Source organism: Salvelinus namaycush, chromosome 8 (assembly GCF_016432855.1).
Source record: "Salvelinus namaycush isolate Seneca chromosome 8, SaNama_1.0, whole genome shotgun sequence".
In the NCBI taxonomy this organism is placed as follows: domain Eukaryota; kingdom Metazoa; phylum Chordata; class Actinopteri; order Salmoniformes; family Salmonidae; genus Salvelinus; species Salvelinus namaycush.
The window spans coordinates 5,771,136-5,792,503 of NC_052314.1; the positions used below are offsets into that span (position 1 = coordinate 5,771,136).

A 21,368-nucleotide genomic window follows, 5' to 3' on the forward strand; every position below is an offset into this window, starting at 1 on the left:
AGAGAGAGAGAGAGAGAGAGGGAGGGAGATGGAGAGAGAGAGGGAGAGAGAGAGAGAGAGAGAGAGAGAGAGAGAGAGAGAGGGAGGGAGGGAGGGAGGGAGATGGAGAGAGAGAGAGAGAGAGAGAAAGAGAGAGGGAGGGAGAGAGAGAGAGAAAGAGAGAGGGAGGGAGATAGAGGGAGAGAGAGGGAGAGAAGGAGAGGGAGAGAGAGAGAGGGAGGGAAAGAGAGAGAGAGAGGGAGAGAAGGAGAGGGAGAGATAGAGAGAGGGAGAGAGAAAGTGACTGTGTGTGTGGGGGGGGGGGGGGGGGCAAGCTGATCACAAGACAGACGTGGTGAGTTGTTACCTCTAGTGGTATTGTGTAAATATGTGCTGTGTCAGAAGGGAAACACTCAGAGACAGATGCTCCACACACACACACGCGCGCGGGCACGCACACAGGGGTCAGCTACCAGAAGAAGAAAGTCACATTATGTTATTTTTGTTTCTCTTAATTAATCATATGGAGGTTTAAATTGAACCTGTATTTAACTAGGCAAGTCAGTTAAAAACAAATTCTTATTTTCAATGACGGCCTACCGGGGAACAGTGGGTTAACTGCCTTGTTCAGGTGCAGAACGACAGATTTTTACCTTGTCAGCTCAGGGATTCGATCCAGCTACCTTTCGGTTACTGGCCCAACGCTCTAACCACTAGGCTACCTGCCGCCACTTAGCAGTAGTCCTTTCCCTGTAATCTTTCACAATGTTAAAAAATGCTTCCTCTACAGTGGGCAGACACATACATGCTGTACCTATGACAATGGTTTTGGAGACTCCATCTCTTCTATTTTAGAGCAGTTTTACAATATTACATCCCGTGTCATTGTTCTCTGTCTGTCTTGTCTCCTGCAGGCTACCAGAAGTTTGTGGATCCAGGGATATCACCTGAGTTCCAGGCTGCTGCCATCCGCTTTGCCTCCACGATGGCCCCACCTGGTGTCTATATGAGGTACTGACGACTAGCCTCCACTGTCTGGAGCAGGCCCCTCTCCTACCCTGTTCCTGGAGAGATACCCTCCTGTAGGTTTACACTCCTACCCTGTTCCTGGAGAGCTACCCTCCTGTAGGTTTTCACTCCGATCCTAATCTAGCACACCTGATTCTAATAATTAGATGGTTAATATGCTGAATCAGGTTAGTTAGAACTGGGGTTGGCGCGAAAACCTACAGGAGGGTATCTCTGTAGGAACAGGGTAGTGTTGAAAACCTACAGAAGGGTAGCTCTCCAGCAACAAGGTAGGAGGGAAAACCTACAGAAGGGTAGCTCTCCAGCAACAAGGTAGGAGTGTAAACCTACAGAAGGGTAGCTCTCCAGCAACAAGGTAGGAGTGTAAACCTACAGAAGGGTAGGTCTGTAGGAACAGGGTAGAGTTGAAAACCTACAGGAGGGTATCTCTCCAGAGACCGGGTTGGAGCGAAAACCTACAGGAGGGTATCTCTGTAGCAACAGGGTAGAGTTGAAAACCTACAGAAGGGTATCTCTGTAGCAACAAGGTAGGACAGAAAACCTACAGGAGGGTATCTCTATAGCAACAAGGTAGGACAGAAAACCTACAGGAGGGTATCTCTATAGCAACAAGGTAGGACGGAAAACCTAAAGGAGGGTATCTCTATAGCAACAAGGTAGGACAGAAAACCTACAGGAGGGTATCTCTATAGCAACAAGGTAGGACGGAAAACCTACAGGAGGGTATCTCTATAGCAACAAGGTAGGACAGAAAACCTACAGGAGGGTATCTCTATAGCAACAAGGTAGGACGGAAAACCTACAAAAGGGTATCTCTATAGCAACAAGGTAGGACGGAAAACCTACAGGAGGGTATCTCTATAGCAACAAGGTAGGACAGAAAACCTACAGGAGGGTATCTCTATAGCAACAAGGTAGGACGGAAAACCTAAAGGAGGGTATCTCTATAGCAACAAGGTAGGACAGAAAACCTACAGGAGGGTATCTCTATAGCAACAAGGTAGGACGGAAAACCTACAGGAGGGTATCTCTATAGCAACAAGGTAGGACAGAAAACCTACAGGAGGGTATCTCTATAGCAACAAGGTAGGATGGAAAACCTACAAAAGGGTATCTCTATAGCAACAAGGTAGGACGGAAAACCTACAGGAGGGTATCTCTATAGCAACAAGGTAGGACGGAAAACCTACAGGAGGGTATCTCTATAGCAACAAGGTAGGACAGAAAACCTACAGGAGGGTATCTCTATAGCAACAAGGTAGGACGGAAAACCTACAGGAGGGTATCTCTATAGCAACAAGGTAGGACAGAAAACCTACAGGAGGGTATCTCTATAGCAACAAGGTAGGACGGAAAACCTACAGGAGGGTATCTCTATAGCAACAAGGTAGGACAGAAAACCTACAGGAGGGTATCTCTATAGCAACAAGGTAGGACGGAAAACCTACAGGGCGGTTGAGCTATCAGGCAACCATGCTGCATTCAACAGGCTATTAAAACACTTGTATTGTATGGTTCCACCAGGCTACCCCTTCAATTCAACACTGTACACTATTGCTAGCAGAGTAAATATCTTTATAAGGCTCTGTTGGGGCCATTTTGTTGTTATTTACTAAAAAAACATGGTCCCAAATGCAGTGTTTGTGTCAGCATTCATATTTCAACAGCTGCATGTAATTTGTGTCATCATTAATTTTTCATACATTCTTTTGGCTACAGAAACAGAACTTGCCACTTTCAGAAGGTTGTCAACATCGATGGGAGCACGTCATCAGCCATTCGCATGTGTAACAGCTTCTGGAACCGTCAGGTAAAAATATGCCATGTAGCCTCCATGTAGACTGGTCTCAGATCCGTATAGCCTCCATGTAGACTGGTCTCAGATCTGTATATAGCCTCCATGTAGACTGGTCTCAGATCCGTATAGCCTCCATGTAGACTGGTCTCAGATCTGTATATAGCCTCCATGTAGACTGGTCTCAGATCCGTATAGCCTCCATGTAGACTGGTCTCAGATCCGTATAGCCTCCATGTAGACTGGTCTCAGATCCGTATAGCCAACAGCCATAGGAGGTGGCAAGATAGCACCTTTCATTGAGACATTTCTATTAGAGAAACTGAATGTCATGTTTCAAACAAACCTCTCTGATTGTCTGTTGTAGAACCCCAACCTGAAGTCAGGCCAGGACATAGACCATCTGATTATGGGCATGGCTTCTCAGATCGCGGAGAGAGAGGACAACATGGTTGTGGAGGACTTAAGAGGTAAATTTCCATCACATCATCATCATCATCATATATTTTCAGATTTCTTTGTGTCTACTGATCATAAGGCAGAGACCTCCCACTTCAGCTTTAGATGGTCAGTGGAGTGATGGCCGTGCTTTATGTAGGCCTTCAAACATGAAGAGGACAAGTAGTTGCTTATGACAAGTCTTATAATGCATTACAACCACATCATAATGCATAACAACCACATCATAATGCATAACAACCACATCATAATGCATAACAACCCCATCGTGATACATTACAACCACATCATAATGCATAACAACCACATCGTGATGCATAACAACCACATCATAATGCATAACAACCACATCATAATGCATAACAACCACATCATAATGCATAACAACCACATCATAATGCATAACAACCACATCATAATGCATAACAACCACATCATGATGCATAACAACCACATCATAATGTTATACAACCACATCATAATGCATAACAACCATATCATAATGCATAACAACCACATCATAATGCATTACAACCACATCATAATGTTATACAACCACATCATAATGCATAACAACCACATCATGATGCATAACAACCACATCATAATGCATAACAACCCCATCGTGATGCATAACAACCACATCATGATGCATAACAACCACATCATAATGCATAACAACCACATCATAATGCATAACAACCCCATCGTGATGCATAACAACCACATCATGATGCATAACAACCACATCATAATGCATAACAACCAAATCATAATGCATAACAACCACATCATAATGCATTACAACCACATCATGATGCATAACAACCACATCATAATGTTATACAACCACATCATAATGCATAACAACCACATCATAATGCATAACAACCACATCATAATGCATAACAACTACATCATAATGCATAACAACCACATCATAATACATAACAACCACATCATAATGCATAACAACCACATCATAATGCATAACAACCACATCATAATGCATAACAACCACATCATAATGCATTATAACTACATCATAATGCATAACAACCACATCATAATGCATTACAGCCACATCATAATGGACTATACCTGTTGACTTTAAGAAAGGTGTGTTTTCAATACAACAATAATACATGATTGAAATTTTACTGATAGTGGTTTTTTCTCCCCCACCAGACTACATGTACGGTCCTCTGCGTTTCTCACGGTCAGACCTGGTTGCTCTGACGGTGCAGAGAGGCCGGGACTTTGGCCTGCCCAGCTATAACCAGGTCAGAGAGGGGCTGGGCCTGGCCCCTGTGAGGAGGTGGGGAGACGTAAACCCTGAGCTCAACACCACCAACCCACAGGTATGTTCAGAACGGCTTACGTACTGCTTATAAATGCTTTATGTACGGGATGTGAATGTGTTATTAAATCCTTATGTACTACTGACCATTTAGATTTTAATTGCCAATGATCATGATAGTGTATGTGGTTGTTTTACATAGGTATAAGTCACACAAAATGACTAAAATATAAATGTGACCAGGCAGGGAGAGTTGAGCCAAAGAGAGGGGACTCAAACCACTGGCCAAATATCCTATAATAGAGTGAATAACCTACCATACCCTCTCAATTCTGTCTCTACCTGTTCTGTATCTCTAGTTATTCAGGGACCTATCAGACCTGTATGACGGGGATATCTCTAAACTGGAGCTGTTTCCTGGTGGTCTCCTGGAGTCTGTGGACGGTCCTGGTCAGGTCTTCTCCTCTATCATACTGGATCAGTTTGACCGCATCAGGAACGGGGACCGCTTCTGGTTCGAGAACACACAAAATGGGTAGGAAGGAATGAAAAATATGTAAATATGTAAATATGTAATGTAAAATATACACATCATACATACATTCATTAATCGTATGAAACTGTTACTATCATTTGAACCTCGATTTATTTCCTGGCTTTCTCACGTTCGTTCATTCTGAAAAGGAGGTCAGCTCCCACTCAGCCCATGCCAAAGCTCTTCTCTGTCCTGGCACCCCAATGGTGGAACCAGCTCCCACTCAGCCCATGCCAAAGCTCTTCTCTGTCCTGGCACCCCGATGGTGGAACCAGCTCCCACTCAGCCCATGCCAAAGGTCTTCTCTGTCCTGGCACCCCGATGGTGGAACCAGCTCCCACTCAGCCAATGCCAAAGCTCTTCTCTGTCCTGGCACCCATCATCAGCTTTGAACTGAGGAAACAAGACTTTTGTCAGTTTTGATCAGCTTTGAACTGAGGAAACACAAAACTACTGTCATTTAGGATCAGCTGTGAACTGAGGAAACACAAAACTACTGTCATTTAGGATCAACTGTGAACTGAGGAAACACAAAACTACTGTCATTTAGGATCAGCTGTGAACTGAGGAAACACAAAACTACTGTCATTTAGGATCAGCTGTGAACTGAGGAAACACACGACTTCTGTCAGTTTTGATCAACTTTGAACTGAGGAAATATTAAACTGCTGTCATTTATGATCAGCTTTGATTCACCGTTTGGGTGATACAATCATAACATTTCCAGTCAATCTGACCTCTCCTGTTTGTTCCTCTAGTCTGTTCACAGCTGAGGAGCTGCAGGCCCTTCGGAACACAACCTTTCATGACGTCATTACAGCAGTCACCAGTGCAGAGGCTGAGGACGTACAGAGGAAAGTCTTCTTCTGGAGGGATGGTAAAGCTAATTTCCTTCCTAAAGTTTCTGTGGTTGGCCAATAAATTATAGTGTTCTCTGCAACTCAAACAATAAAGATAACAATCTTAGTAATATAGTCTTAGTAAGATAGTAATCTATGACAGTATTCACTGTAAATCATAAATGTTGACTGTACGTGCTGCTGGTACGGTAACTAGTTTCTCTGTCTACGTGCCTCCCTGTCTGTCACGCTGTCTGTTTCCCTGCCTGCCTACCTGTCTCCCTGCCCGTCTCTCTGGCTGCCTGTCTGGCTGCCTGTCTGTTTGTCTGCCTGCCTACCTGTCTCCCTGCCTGTCTCTCTGCCTGTCTGCCTGTCTGTCTGTCTCCCTGCCTGTCTCTCTGCCTGTCTCTCTGCCTGTCTGCCTGTCTGTCTGTCTGCCTGCCTACCTGTCTCCCTGCCTGTCTCTCTGCCTGTCTGTCTGTCTGCCTGCCTACCTGTCTCCCTGCCTGTCTCTCTGCCTGTCTGTCTGCCTGCCTCCCTGTCTGCCTACCTGTTTCCCTGTCTGTCTGTCTGTCTGTCTGTCTGTCTGTCTGTCTGTCTGTCTGTCTGTCTGCCTGTCTGTCTGTCTGTCTGTCTGCCTGCCTGTCTGTCTGTCTGTCTGCCTACCTGTTTCCCTGCCTGTCTCTATGTCTGTCTGTCTGTCTGTCTGTCTGTCTGTCTGTCTGTCTGTCTGTCTGTCTGTCTGTCTGTCTGTCTGTCTGTCTGTCTGTCTGTCTGTCTGTCTGTCTGGCTGCCTGCCTGTCTTGCCTGTCTGTCTGTTACAGGTGACCCTTGCCCCCAGCCTTCTCAGGTCACGACCTCTGAGCTCCACCCCTGCACCAACGCCACCAAGCTCAACTACTTTGACGACGGAAGCAAAGCTGGCTTTGGCATCTCAGTCATCTGCCTGTTCCTCTTTCCTGTTGGTCAGTATCTGACGTTAACCAATCAGAATCCACACGCAAAGGCCTTGATTTTATAATTCTAACATTAGATTATTCAAATAAGTAATACAAATCCCCAAACTTCTTTTTGTTTTGTTTTGTTTTATAGCACTTTAAAATGCACCAGGGCTAATTTTGTTAGCATTTAAACAAAATGTATTAAGGAAACACTATCCCTTATGTCTAGCTAATGGTGCAGAACAGTGATTCCAATGTTTTTTCAGAATATTGACAACATAAATCGATTTCAAGGGGATTAGCCATCAGTGACGCAGTTGACAACAGATACTCAATACAGACATTTTTTTTTTGTCTAAAAAAAATACAAGTAATATACAAACATTTGTAAAATATAGAAAATGATTCATTTGAAAATCCCCAATAAAAATAACCATTCTATCAGACAAAATTCTGACAGAGTTGGTGTTTTACATAGTTGGCGGGGGAAAAAATGACAATTTTTCTTCTTCATTCAAGTGGTATACACAGTAGCAATGTAGTTTTGTCTCAGTTGCTTTCTGACTCTAAAATGGAATTAAATTGTAACATATTTAAAACAGTATTCATATTCTATCTTAATCTATCAGGCAGGTGGAGTTAACAGTTTATGGTGGTGACCAGGGGGATTCCAATATTGTTTTAAATCGATCAAAAATAGAGAACTGCTCTTGTTGCACTCCATGTAATGAGGACGTGAATAAGGGGTCCTTATGTCATAGCTGGCCCTGCTCATTCCTGATTGATTTAGGATTTCTGACAAATCTGACGGACTAAACCAAATCTCCGGACACATCTTTTAGGAATCAACATTTTTAGAGAAATATTCTTTAAAGTCACAGAGGACTATTGCAAGAAACTAAACACGCTATTTTCTCAGTTAATATCCATTTTTGCCAGTTAAAAAAACAACATGTAAACACTTTTCTTTTGGAAAGTTTGAAATTGGTATCCATTGCTCCAGACAAGGGCATTTCCAGGCTGTCACGCCCTGACCATAGAGAGCTTTTTATTCTCTATGTTGGTTAGGTCGGGGTGTGACTAGGGTGGGTCATCTAGGTGATTATGTTTCTATGTTGGCCTGGTATGGTTCCCAATCAGAGGCAGCTGTTTGTCATTGTCTCTGACCGGGGATCATATTTAGGCAGCCATTTCCCCTTTGTGCTTTGTGGGATCTTGACTTTGTATAGTTACCTGTGAGCACTATAGCAGCGGCACATTTCGTGATTTATTGTTTTGTTTTGCTGTGTGAGTTTCACCTAGTAATAAAAAGACGCTGCGCTTTGGTCCAGTTATTATGACGAGCGTGACACGCATAGAGCTGACATGGAAATGAATCATATTCAAAGTATTGAGAAAATTCCCAAAACAATAAAAATAAAAAATAAATCTCCTAAATGTACATTTTAAGACAAATAATCAAATAACCATTGTGATGGCTACAGTATAATTGTTCTGTTGATTGTGGTACCCTCATAGTGAGCTTTTTCATGGCTCTTGCGGAGGCCTACTTAGAGAGACATAGCATATCATCAACCCTATTATAAGAGTTACCAGTGATTCTCTGATGACTACTGTCCATGTGTTCCCCTGCCAGTGAGCTTCCTCATGGCTCTTGTGGTGGCCCACTTCAGAAAATCCAAGTTTAAGAAGTTCCAGAAGAGAGGGGCTGACGACACAACAGAGGAACCTGCTGCTGGAATCACAGGTGTGTGTGTGTGTGTATACAGTACATGCATGTACATGGTCTGTGTTATGACAGAATCGTCACTCTCTGTGTAGAACGGGTGTGTATTATGTTAGAACGGGTGTGCTTTTCTCTTTTCACACTACTGGGCCGAGCCAAGCTGAGCTGGACTGAGCTGGCCTGGTTACGCATCCACCATAGCTGCTGCTAGAACAATGCTGGGAAGGACAATGTCAACAGAACATATCAGAGCCATCAGAATATCGTTTGGATAGTGTGAAAATTGTAATATGTCTGATGTCCATCTCTCACCCCCTTCTGTCTCTCTCTCCCTCTCCCCCCCCTTCTCTCTCATCTCTCATCTCTTCCCACTTCTCTCTCTCTCTCTCTTATCTCATCTCTCACCCCCTTCTCTCTCTCATCTCTCATCTTTCACCTCCTTCTCTCTCTCATCTCTCACCCCCTTCTCTCTCTCTCATCTCTTCCCACTTCTCTCTCTCATCTCTCACCCCTTCTCTCTCACTCTCATCTCTCATCTCTTCCCACCTCTCTCTCTCTGTGTCTCTATAACTCTCTCTCTCTCTCTCTCTCTCTCTCTCTCTCTCTCTCTCTCTCTCTCTCTCTCTCTCTCTGTGTCTCTCTCTCTGTGTCTCTCTCTGTGTCTCTCTCTCTGTGTCTCTCTCTCTCTCTCTCTCTCTCTCTGTGTCTCTCTCTCTGTGTCTCTCTCTCTCTCTCCTCTCCTCTCTCTCTCCTCTCCTCTCCTCTAGCCTGTGAGTGGCAGGGCCCTAAGAAGCCCCTATTTCCAGTCAGTCTGTTGATCGATGATAGGAGGAAACTCCAGGTGTTTGACCAGTCTGGACCCGCTCTACGGTCACTCAGCCTGGGTACCCAGACCCACCTGGATGTCCTGCTGTCCAGTAACAATTACCGCAGGGCTCTGCTGATGAAAGTACCCAAAGAGTTTGACCTGGTGAGTAGATGGGGGTATGATTGTGCGTGTGTTTGTTTACTCGTGTTTACTGATTTGTTTTCTTGTGTGTACTGATTTGTTTTCTTGTGTATACTGATTTGTTTACTCTTGTTTACTGATTTGTTTACACTTGTTTACTGATTTGTTTACCTTTATTTACTCATTTGTTTACTCTTGTGTTTCATGTGCCTCTCCTTTGTTCGTCTTCACTGTTAGATGTTTCCATGCCAATCCCTGTGTGTGTGTATGACTGTGATCTCTGTTTGTTGGGGTCTGTCCCCAGGTGCTGTACTTTGAGGACGAGGGCCAGCGTGGAGAGTTTGTCCGGCACCTTCGCTCTGAGGTGACAGACTGTGGACAGGTGCTGGTTGTGAGGGACATGACAGAGAAGGAGCTACTGAGAGAGGCAGTGACCAGAGACCAGAGAGCTCAGATAGTAGAGAACTTCATCAGGAGTGCCTTTGCCAAGGTACTGGAATATATGGTGATTTAGGAGACGCTTTAGTGTAATATGGTGATTTAGGAGACGTTTACTGTAATATGGGGATTTAGGAGACGTTTACTGTAATATGGTGATTTAGCAGACATTTACTGTAATATGGAGATTTAGGAGACGTTTACTGTAATATGGTGATTTAGGAGACGTTTACTGTAAAATGGTGATTTAGGAAATGTTTACTGTAATATGGTGATTTAGGAGACGTTTACTGTAAAATGGTGATTTAGGAAATGTTTACTGTAATATGGTGATTTAGGAGACGTTTACTGTAATATGGGGATTTAGGAGACGTTTACTGTAATATGGTGATTTAGCAGACATTTACTGTAATATGGGGATTTAGAAGACGTTTACTGTAATATGGTGATTTAGGAGACGTTTACTGTAATATGGGGATTTAGGAGACGTTTACTGTAATATGGTGATTTAGCAGACATTTACTGTAATATGGGGATTTAGGAGACGTTTACTGTAATATGGTGATTTAGCAGACATTTACTGTAATATGGGACTTAAGAGACGTTTACTGTAATATGGTGATTTAGCAGACATTTACTGTAATATGGAGATTTAGGAGACGTTTACTGTAAAATGGAGATTTAGGAAATGTTTACTGTAATTTAGAGACGCTTTTATCCAATGTCACATTGGGTTAGATCCACAACCCTGGTACACAGTATGGACAGTGACAGTTTACGTGGCCCATGCAGGAATTGAACCCACAACCCTAGTATTGTTAACACCATTTTTTGTTTTATTTAACTAGGCAAGTCAGTTAAGAACAAATTCTTATTTACAATGACGGCCTAGAAATAGTGGGTTAACTGACTTGTTCAGGGGCCGAGCGACAGATTTTTAGCTTGTCAGCTCGGGGATTTGATCTAGCAACCTTTCAGTAACTAGCTAACACCAGACACAGATGAAGACCTAGCTAGCCAGTAACTAGCTAACACCAGGCACAGATGAAGACCTAGCTAGCCAGTAACTAACTAACACCAGACACAGATGAAGACCTAGCTAGCCAGTAACTAGCTAACACCAGACACAGATGAAGACCTAGCTAGCCAGTAACTAGCAAACACCAGACACAGACGCTCTAACCACTAGGCTACCGGCCACCCCTCTAACCTACTGAGCCATTCAACGTGACCACCATTAACAATCACAATGGCACCATGCTGACATGTGCAATGTAATCCATTGCAGTTACTAGTTACCTGTCCAAAATTGACATCAGTACCTTTAGGATTACCCAAATTTAGGATCATAATCTAATTACTTTCAGTGAGCGGATCATGGTGGTAAACGCCAATGCCATCCTCCTGTCTTTCATGTTGACGAAACGGTCTATCACTCATATGTATTGGCTCAATGGGACAACCCGGTTAAATAAAGGTAAAAAAATATATACATCCATCCCCACCCTATAGGTCCTGGAGATAGAGAATTGTGATGCCAGGGAGATGAGTGGTGCGTCCTGCAGGAAGACCCGCGAAGCCCTGGAGACTGAGCTGACAGGAACTGAATTTGCCGAGGCTCTGGCACTCAAACCGGACTCTCTCTTTGTTGACTCCATGTTTACGCTGGCCGACAAGGACGGAAACGGATACCTCTCCTTCCAGGAGTTCCTTGATGTCATCGTCATTTTCATGAAAGGTGAGTCCAGGGTAGGTTTCCATTTCAATTCTAGTCAATTCAGAAAGTAAACCAAATTCCAATTCCACATTTTACTCATTGAAAAGCATTGAAGATAATTGGATATTCAGTGTACTTCCTGAATTGACTGGAATTGAAGTGGAATTGATCCCAACCCTGGAGTCCGGGGGTCATGTTTATGAGGCAACAAACAGAAGACAACTGACTGAAACAGGAATTGTCCAATAAGAAACACAGATTTTGTACTGATATTCCACTGTGTTGTTTGTCTAGGTTCTCCCGAGGAAAAGTCTAAACTGATGTTCTCGATGCACGACATCGATGGAGACGGTTTCTTATCGAAAGAGGATTTTTCCAGGCTGCTCAGGTTAGCACTGTTATCAATTCACTTAAAAGGTCCCGAACAGTTATTCTGATTCCCATGTAAAATATCACTCATAATATTTTTTTGGGGGGGAAAGAAATGCTCAAGATTTGAGAAAAAGTACTTCTCTCTCATGGCTAACTACCAGGAAGTTTGAAAAGAAAAGCTGAGTGGGCGGGGGAGTTTATAGTCATGACCTCACCTTGACTGGCAGCTTTGTCAAGACGGAGTGAACAATGGTGCTGTAAAATCATCTCAAGCACATTTGGTGATACACAAAGCAATTGCATCAATGATGTATATTTTTGTTATACATCTCCTGTTTAGCATGTCTCTTGTGATGCGGTTCACAGCAGCACTGACAGATGTGTTGACATGACAACTGCGTCAAAGTTTTGAACAACACTTCCCCCCCCCCTTTTGTACCATGCTGGCTGAAGGCCTAGCTAGCCAGTAACTAGCTAACACCAGACACAGATGAAGACCTAGCTAGCCAGTAACTAGCTAACACCAGACACAGATGAAGGCCTAGCTAGCCAGTAACTAGGTAACACCAGACACAGATGAAGACCTAGCTAGCCAGTAACTAGCTAACACCAGACACAGATGAAGACTTAGCTAGCCAGTAACTAGCTAACACCAGACACAGATGAAAGCGGAGATATATAAGTATCTTTGCCATAAATGAATAGTGTAAACATTTAATTATTTGCTACAGTAAGATTTTGGCACCATTAGAGTAGCTATCTATCTATATAATCCACGCCCCTCCTCCTCCAATGTTGGTTACAAGGCGGTACTTATTTAAATGAGGTAAGAGAATATCATGTTACCATTGGTTAACAATTTTATTTATTTAAATAAAGGTTAAATAAAAATAAAATAAATTGGTGTATTAAAATGACAGTTAGGGTGATGTCACCCTATCCCCTTAGTAATCCCGCCTCCTGAATCCAAGTGTTTGACACAGGGGGGGAGGAGGGCGACCAGTAACTTTATGGTCAAACTTGATCAGTGTAGAAGCAACAGTCATTTTTCATACTTTGGGTCATCATAATTTGATCTGTTTCATCCAAATATCATCCAATTTCATGAAAAACATTGTCTCTTGAAGGGACATTACACTCAGACCTCAATAGCCACCTTCTGTCAAAGTACGTCCACATTCCATGCCATCTGTTTTGTAGATCCAGCTCTATGCGCAATCCAAAATGAATGAAAAAGATAAGCACCGTATAATGGATTCTCCGGCCGTCTTAACTCCGGCCGTCTTGTGGTCTGTTCTGCAGGTCGTTCATAGAGATCTCCAGCAGTCTTCTGTCTAAGAGCCAGGCTGAGGAGGCCATCGAGGCCATGTTGGAGGCCGCAGGTTTCGACAACAAGAAACAGATTACCTGGGAGGACTTCCACTTCCTGCTCCGGGACCACGAGAAGGAACTGACCTTCGCTCAGCTTAACATCAAAGGTGACAAAGGCTGGAGAAGGCCAACCAGAGATACAAAATACTCTCAAAGGCTTCTGCAAAGTGTCTTCTTTTTTTCTTCTTCTAATGTTATGTATCTCTGCAGGGATGGAGAAGGAGGGGGGAAACAAACTGAGTCGACACCAGCATGTGTCTTTCATCACCCCAGAGAGGAAAAGGTAAGATAATAACACCAGCCCGTGTCTTTCATCATCCCAGAGAGGAACAGGTAAGTTAATAACACCAGCCCGTTTCTTTCATCATCCCAGAGAGGAACAGGTAAGATAATAACACCAGCCCGTTTCTTTCATCATCCCAGAGAGGAACAGGTAAGATAATAACACCAGCCCGTGTCTTTCATCATCCCAGAGAGGAACAGGTAAGTTAATAACACCAGCCCGTTTCTTTCATCATCCCAGAGAGGAACAGGTAAGATAATAACACCAGCCCGTTTCTTTCATCATCCCAGAGAGGAACAGGTAAGTTAATAACACCAGCCCGTTTCTTTCATCATCCCAGAGAGGAACAGGTAAGTTAATAACACCAGCCCGTGTCTTTCATCATCCCAGAGAGGAACAGGTAAGAAAATAATGTAATGAACATGAGGGGAGACAGAGAGCTGGTTTCAAGCACAGGGCACAGCAGGTGTTTATTGCAAAGGACCACAGGAGGAGGCAGGTAGCTGGGTCAGGCAGAAGGTCATACACAGGGGTCCAAAAGGACAACAGTACAGGCAGGGAAAAGGCTAGTAACGTAGTCCGGGAGATCAGGCAATAGGTAGGTAACAGGAAATCCGATAGGTTAAAGTACAGGCAGGGAATAGGCGTCGTTAGTGAGGCAGGCAAAAACTATCATACACGGGAGGAGTAACTCACAGGAAACCAATCGCTCTGACAGACATGTGTCACAAAACAAACAATACCTCACAGTGATGAGGTGCAAAGAACTGAACTAAATAGTGTTTGATAATGACCTACAGGTGTGTGAACAGGTGATCAGAATTCGGGTGATTGAGATCTGGACAGTGAGCTGCGTTCAGGGGATCTACGTGTTTGAGAGTGTGGGCTGGAAAGTGGTCTGGACAGTGGGCTGCGTTCAGGGGATCTACGTGTTTGAGAGTGTGGGCTGGAAAGTGGGCTGGACAGTGGGCTGCGTTCAGGGGATCTACGTGTTTGAGAGTGTGGGCTGGAAAGTGGGCTGGACAGTGGGCTGCGTTCAGGGGATCTACGTGTTTGAGAGTGTGGGCTGGAAAGTGGGCTGGACAGTGGGCTGCGTTCAGGGGATCTACGTGTTTGAGAGTGTGGGCTGGAAAGTGGGCTGGACAGTGGGCTGCGTTCAGGGGGATCTACGTGTTTGAGAGTGTGAGTTGGAAGCAGACGTTACAAATAACACCAGCCCGTTTTCTTTCATCACCCTGGAGAGGAACAGGTAAGATAACAACATTAGAATAGAGGAAGAGAATAACTTAGTAACGAGGATACACCCTTAGAGAACTGAGAGACAAACAAAACATTGATTTGATTGATTGAAAAAATGCACTCTTCATTGCATAGTAATTTACTGTATTTCACAATCTCCATTCACCAAGATCTCGATAGTCATGCTCTTATCAGGGTGTGATTGTGGACATGATGATGATTTACTTACACGGCATGACGATGACTACCTTTTTCCAACTAACCTGTTATATTACTATTACGGCGACTATTACGATTATTTCTACAAGTTATTTTAATTACTCCACCCTTGTCTGCTGATATGATTAAGCATCCGTTTTCAAACGTCGGCCTGCAGGCCTCATGCTCTTTATTTAAAAACTGTAATGTCTTCTCTTTCTTAGCTCACCCTCAGAAGGGGATACACAGTTCTCCAGCAGCCCGGGGAGAGACGGGCAGGAACTTCGCAGACGACAAGGGAAAAGGTAAGTTCTCTAGGGTTGGGGAATTTCCAACCGGATGCTGCTGATGTCACTACCAGAGATCACATTCAACCTCATGCTGCCCATGTCACTACCAGAGATCACATTCAACCTCATGCTGCCCATGTCACTACCAGAGATCACATTCAACCTCATGCTGCTCATGTCACTACCAGAGATCACATTCAACCTCATGCTGCTCATGTCACTACCAGAGATCACATTCAAACTCATGCTGCTCATGTCACTACCAGAGATCACATTCAACCTCATGCTGCTCATGTCACTACCAGAGATCACATTCAACCTCATGCTGCTCATGTCACTACCAGAGATCACATTCAACCTCATGCTGCTCATGTCACTACCAGAGATCACATTCAACCTCATGCTGCTCATGTCACTACCAGAGATCACATTCAAACTCATGCTGCTCATGTCACTACCAGAGATCACATTCAACCTCATGCTGCTCATGTCACTACCAGAGATCACATTCAACCTCATGCTGCTCATGTCACTACCAGACTTCTCCTCACGTGTTTTCATTTTTCTCTTTTCTTTATTGACAGATTTTCTCATGACATTCTCACGTGTTTTCATTTTTCTCTTTTCTTTATTGACAGATTTTCTCATGACATTCTCGCCTAACCCTAACCCTAACCCTTCTAATAATTTAAAAAAATCTATTTACATAAAGTTCATTAAGTCCTTATATAGTAGGTCGATACCAGTAGTGGTAATGGTTGTTGTGCTTACCTGTATGTACAGTATTCTGTTTCAAGGAAGTGAAGCAGAGTGATACCAGTAATTATGGGTTTACCATTGTTACCTCTGGTTGTTTGCTTTGTGGTTGACCTCATGTCTGGTATCTAGAGTTGTCCACCCAGTGATGCAAGCAGCCTCTACTTAACGCCATTATCAGATAAAACTAGACTTGAGTCTGAATTCCTTAAATATATTGATGATGGTACGATGGTTTTACCATGGAGCACAGCACTTACACTCTATCTATCCTGTGTCTTCGTTATATCACTAGCGCACAGTAATACCTTTTAACATTTAATTATTGCCCTGAAGGGGAATCCAGCCTGAACCTCATCCGGATGTTCTGGTTTTTTACCCACTGTCCTTATGATTTCTTTTTATTGTCCTTGCTAACTCTGACTCATCCATTATATTCATTGATTGCTGCATTGCTGTAACATAAAAGTTAAAAAAGGTCGCAATAGTGCTTTGTTGAAGGAGCTTTCTCTTAAACGTGTTCAGCAATAAATGCCATTGAAGTGAATTATGCTGCGGCCTGAAGCTTCTTTGGTAGTTTCAGTTCAATAAATTATGTTGTGGGACAATGAAGCTTTTCTCAATCTAAACCACTGCAAATGACTTCCTCCTTCCTCCTCCCATGCAGATCGGGCCTCCAGAGTCCTAAGGTCTACGTGAAGCCTAAGAAGGAGCGTTACAACAGGAGCCCCATCCAGCAGAAGATCCAGCAATTCAAACGCTTCGTAGAGAACTACCGTCGCCACATTGTTTGCTTCACTATCGTCTATGGCATCACAGCCGGGGTGGCTCTGGAGAGATGCTACTGTAAGTTCTCATCTCATCTCATCTTCTCTTGTTTTCTCTTGTCTTCTCTTGTCTTCTCTTGTCTTTTCTCGTCTTCTCTCGTCTTCTCTCGTCTTCTCTCATCTTGTCTTGTCTTCTCTCGTCTTCTCTCGTCTTCTCTGGTCTTGTCTCGTCTTCTCTGGTCTTGTCTTCTCTCGTCTTTTCTCGTCTTCTCTCGTCTTCTCTCGTCTTCTCTCATCTTGTCTTGTCTTCTCTCGTCTTCTCTCGTCTTCTCTGGTCTTGTCTCGTCTTCTCTGGTCTTGTCTTCTCTCGTCTTCTCTCGTCTTCTCTCGTCTTCTCTGGTCTTCTCTGGTCTTGTCTTCTCTCGTCTTCTCTTGTCTTCTTTTCTATTATGTTCTCTTCTGTCTGTTCTTCTGTTTTGGGAGTTAGCTGGCACTTCGTTACAACTGCTATAATATACATTTGATTGATTTGAATTTGAGCTAGCCTGGCTGGTTCCAGATCTGTTTGTGCTGTCTCGCCAACTCCTATGCTTGTTGTCAAGACAGTACAAACAGATCTGAGACCAGGCTGGGAGTAAACTGTGCCAAGAAGAAGAAGAAGGCTGTGAGTTACCTGTTTAAAAAAGAATCTCAATTCCCAGAACCAAATCAGCTAAGGCGATCACGAGAGACGACTGTTTAGTTGACACAAATGCTTAACTTAATGAGATTTTCATAATTTTGTTGATTACTCATGCAATTTTAACTCCATTGCCCTACAAAAGCATCTTATGAATGCTTAGGTACATTTTCCATCACATTACAATAGCTATACTGTATCTGAGTATAAAGGTCTTCTGTCAGCCTTGTATATACCCTGAATCCCAAATCAAGCCCTGGCCTTAATCCTTCCTGTAGATCTAACAGAATGGGATATGTTTAAGCAATATGGTGACGACTTAAACTTACCCTTCTGTTTGGCTGATTTTTTTTGCCATTTTGATTACACTTATCCAATCCCTTCAGATCTACGGGAGTGCCCTAGGAAATCCGGAGGGGCTGTGGGTCTTATTTGGGATTCAGGTAAAACCTGTGGACTAACAGAAACAAACCCCTAGCTGCGTGTTTAGACTATGGTTTGCAGGCATACTCCACGGGTGTGCCGGAGACGTCGGTGGTGGGTATCTTGGTGTCACGCGGTTCGGCGGCGGCCATCTCCTTCCTGTACCCCTACATGCTGCTGACGGTGTGCCGTAACCTCATCACCCTGGGACGAGAGACCTTCCTCAACCAATACATCCCCTTCGACGCCGCTATCGACTTCCACCGCTTCATGGCCATGTCCGCCCTCTTACTCACAGGTCAGAGGTTAGAGGTCAGAGGTTGACACTTCTTAGAGTATCAACACAAAAGGAGGGGTTGACTGGGCGGAATTGGAAAAAAGTCACTCACCAATGTAAAATCCCCAAAATATATTTATATTTTTTGTCTAAATGATTTCACTTGGAGAACTGATGATTTCACTTTTGGGAACTCCTACATTTATGAATACTAGTTCTTCACATCTCATTGTAGTAACACATTTACAACGTGTTTCCAGTTCATGTTATGTTTTGCTCCTGAATTAACCCCTTCTTCTCCTCCTCTCCTCTTTAGTTGTCCATTCTCTGGGTCATGTGGTTAATGTCTACGTGTTCTCAGTCAGTGACCTCAGCATCCTGACCTGTCTGTTCCCCAAGGTCCTAGTCAACAATGGGTAATGGCATTATTCTGGATTCTTCTTCATTCTTCTGGATTCTTCGGGAATATTTTGGGGATTCTTCTCCATTTTCACATGCATGCGTACCTCTTTTCATGCATACTCTTGTAACTGAATTGCTATGTGTTGAGTATTTACTATGTGTTGAGTATTTACTATGGGTTGACTATTTATTATGTGTTGACTATTTATTGTGTTGACTATTTATTATGTTGACTATTTATTATGTTGACTGTTTACTGAGTTGACTGTTTACTCTGTGTTGACTATTTACTATCTGACTATTTACTGTGTTGACTATTTACTGTGTTGACTATTTACTATCTGACTATTTACTGTGTTGACTGTTTACTCTATGTTGACTATTTACTGTGTTGACTATTTACTATCTGACTATTTACTGTGTTGACTATTTACTATCTGACTATTTACTGAGTTGACTGTTTACTCTGTGTTGACTATTTACTATCTGACTATTTACTATGTTGACTGTTTACTCTATGTTGACTATTTACTGTGTTGACTATTTACTATCTGACTATTTACTGTGTTGACTATTTACTGTGTTGACTATTTACTATCTGACTATTTACTGTGTTGACTATTTACTATCTGACTATTTACTGTGTTGACTGTTTACTCTATGTTGACTATTTACTGTGTTGACTATTTACTATCTGACTATTTACTGTGTTGACTATTTACTATCTGACTATTTACTGTGTTGACTATTTACTATCTGACTATTTACTGTGTTGACTATTTACTATCTGACTATTTACTGTGTTGACTATTTACTATCTGACTATTTACTGTGTTGACTGTTTACTGTGTTGACTGTTTACTCTTTGTTGACTATTTACTATGTATTGGCCATTTGCAGGTCTGAGATGCCGATGAAATGGTCGTGGTGGTTCTTTCAGAGTGTTCCAGGTAGGACAGAATACAAACCATTCCCACCAGTCACAACCGGGCAAAACTAGTTGATGTCATAATTATGTCATTTCAACCTGTTTCTAGTTATAATGATGCCAATGCAACCAGTTTTGCCCACCGGGTTTGCTTTAGTCCCAAAATATTGACGTTAAAGAGCTACTTTATGTTATTGCTGAATATTACAGTAGCTCAATACTTGTATGTGTCTCTAATGTTACTCTAACGTGTCTCTCTCTCTAACGTTACTCTAACATTGTCTCTCTCTCTCTCTCTCTAACGTTACTCTAACGTGTCTCTCTCTCTAACGTTAATCTAACGTGTCTCTCTCTCTCTCTAACGTTACTCTAACGTGTCTCTCTCTCTAACGTTACTCTAACGTGTCTCTCTCTCTCTCTAACGTTACTCTAACGTGTCTCTCTCTCTAACGTTACTCTAACATTGTCTCTCTCTCTCTCTCTAACGTTACTCTAACGTGTCTCTCTCTCTAACGTTACTCTAACGTGTCTCTCTCTCTAACGTTACTCTAACATTGTCTCTCTCTCTCTCTCTAACGTTACTCTAACGTGTCTCTCTCTCTAACGTTACTCTAACGTGTCTCTCTCTCTAACGTTACTCTAACATTGTCTCTCTCTCTCTCTCTAACGTTACTCTAACGTGTCTCTCTCTCTCTAACGTTACTCTAATGTGTCTCTCTCTAACGTTACTCTAACGTGTCTCTCTCTCTCTCTAACGTTACTCTAACGTGTCTCTCTCTCTAACGTTACTCTAACGTGTCTCTCTCTCTCTCTAACGTTACTCTAACGTGTCTCTCTCTCTCTCTAACGTTACTCTAACGTGTCTCTCTCTCTCTCTAACGTTACTCTAACGTGTCTCTCTCTCTAACGTTACTCTAACGTGTCTCTCTCTCTAACGTTACTCTAACGTGTCTGTCTTTCTTTCTAACGTTACTCTAACGTGTCTATCTCTCTCTCTTATGTTACTCTAACGTGTCTCTCTCTCTCTCTCTCTCTCTCTCTCTCTCTCGCTCTCTCTCTCTCTAACGTTACTCTAACGTGTCTCTCCCTCTAACGTTACTCTAACGTGTCTCTCTCTCTCTAACGTTACTCTAGCGTGTCTCTCTCTCTAACGTTACTCTAACGTGTCTCTCTCTAACGTTACTCTAACGTGTCTCTCTCTCTCTCTCTAACGTTACTCTAACGTATCTCTCTCTCTAACGTTACTCTAACGTGTCTCTCTCTCTCTCTCTCTAACGTTACTCTAACGTGTCTCTCTCTCTAACGTTACTCTAACGTGTCTCTCTCTAACGTTACTCTAACGTTACTCTAACGTGTCTCTCTCTCTCTCTAACGTTACTCTAACATGTCTCTCTCTGTTACTCTAACGTGTCTCTCTCTCTCTCTAACGTTACTCTAACATTGTCTCTCTCTCTCTAACATTACTCTAACGTGTCTCTCTCTCTAACGTTACTCTAACGTGTCTCTCTCTCTCTAATGTTACTCTAACGTGTCTCTCTCTAACGTTACTCTAACGTGTCTCTCTCTCTCTGTTACTCTAACGTGTCACTCTCTCTCTAACGTTACTCTAACATTGTCTCTCTCTCTCTCTCTAACGTTACTCTAACGTGTCTCTCTCTCTAACGTTACTCTAACGT

General features: G+C 43.0%; 1 protein-coding gene across 1 annotated transcript in view; it reads left to right on the top strand.

The window, feature by feature from the left end:
* Positions 1–21,368, top strand: part of LOC120051672 (dual oxidase 2-like) — a 35,227-nt gene that overhangs the window by 3,845 nt on the left and 10,014 nt on the right. The window contains exons 6-24 of the mRNA XM_038998564.1: positions 894–990; positions 2,728–2,818; positions 3,171–3,273; positions 4,451–4,623; positions 4,922–5,097; positions 5,856–5,974; positions 6,761–6,901; positions 8,514–8,624; positions 9,371–9,573; positions 9,857–10,042; positions 11,503–11,728; positions 12,002–12,095; positions 13,382–13,557; positions 13,661–13,733; positions 15,395–15,475; positions 16,884–17,062; positions 18,153–18,383; positions 18,679–18,778; positions 19,665–19,714. Coding sequence (XP_038854492.1) covers positions 894–990; positions 2,728–2,818; positions 3,171–3,273; positions 4,451–4,623; positions 4,922–5,097; positions 5,856–5,974; positions 6,761–6,901; positions 8,514–8,624; positions 9,371–9,573; positions 9,857–10,042; positions 11,503–11,728; positions 12,002–12,095; positions 13,382–13,557; positions 13,661–13,733; positions 15,395–15,475; positions 16,884–17,062; positions 18,153–18,383; positions 18,679–18,778; positions 19,665–19,714 — 2,610 coding nt within the window. The remainder of the gene's footprint in view (positions 1–893; positions 991–2,727; positions 2,819–3,170; positions 3,274–4,450; positions 4,624–4,921; positions 5,098–5,855; positions 5,975–6,760; positions 6,902–8,513; positions 8,625–9,370; positions 9,574–9,856; positions 10,043–11,502; positions 11,729–12,001; positions 12,096–13,381; positions 13,558–13,660; positions 13,734–15,394; positions 15,476–16,883; positions 17,063–18,152; positions 18,384–18,678; positions 18,779–19,664; positions 19,715–21,368) is intronic.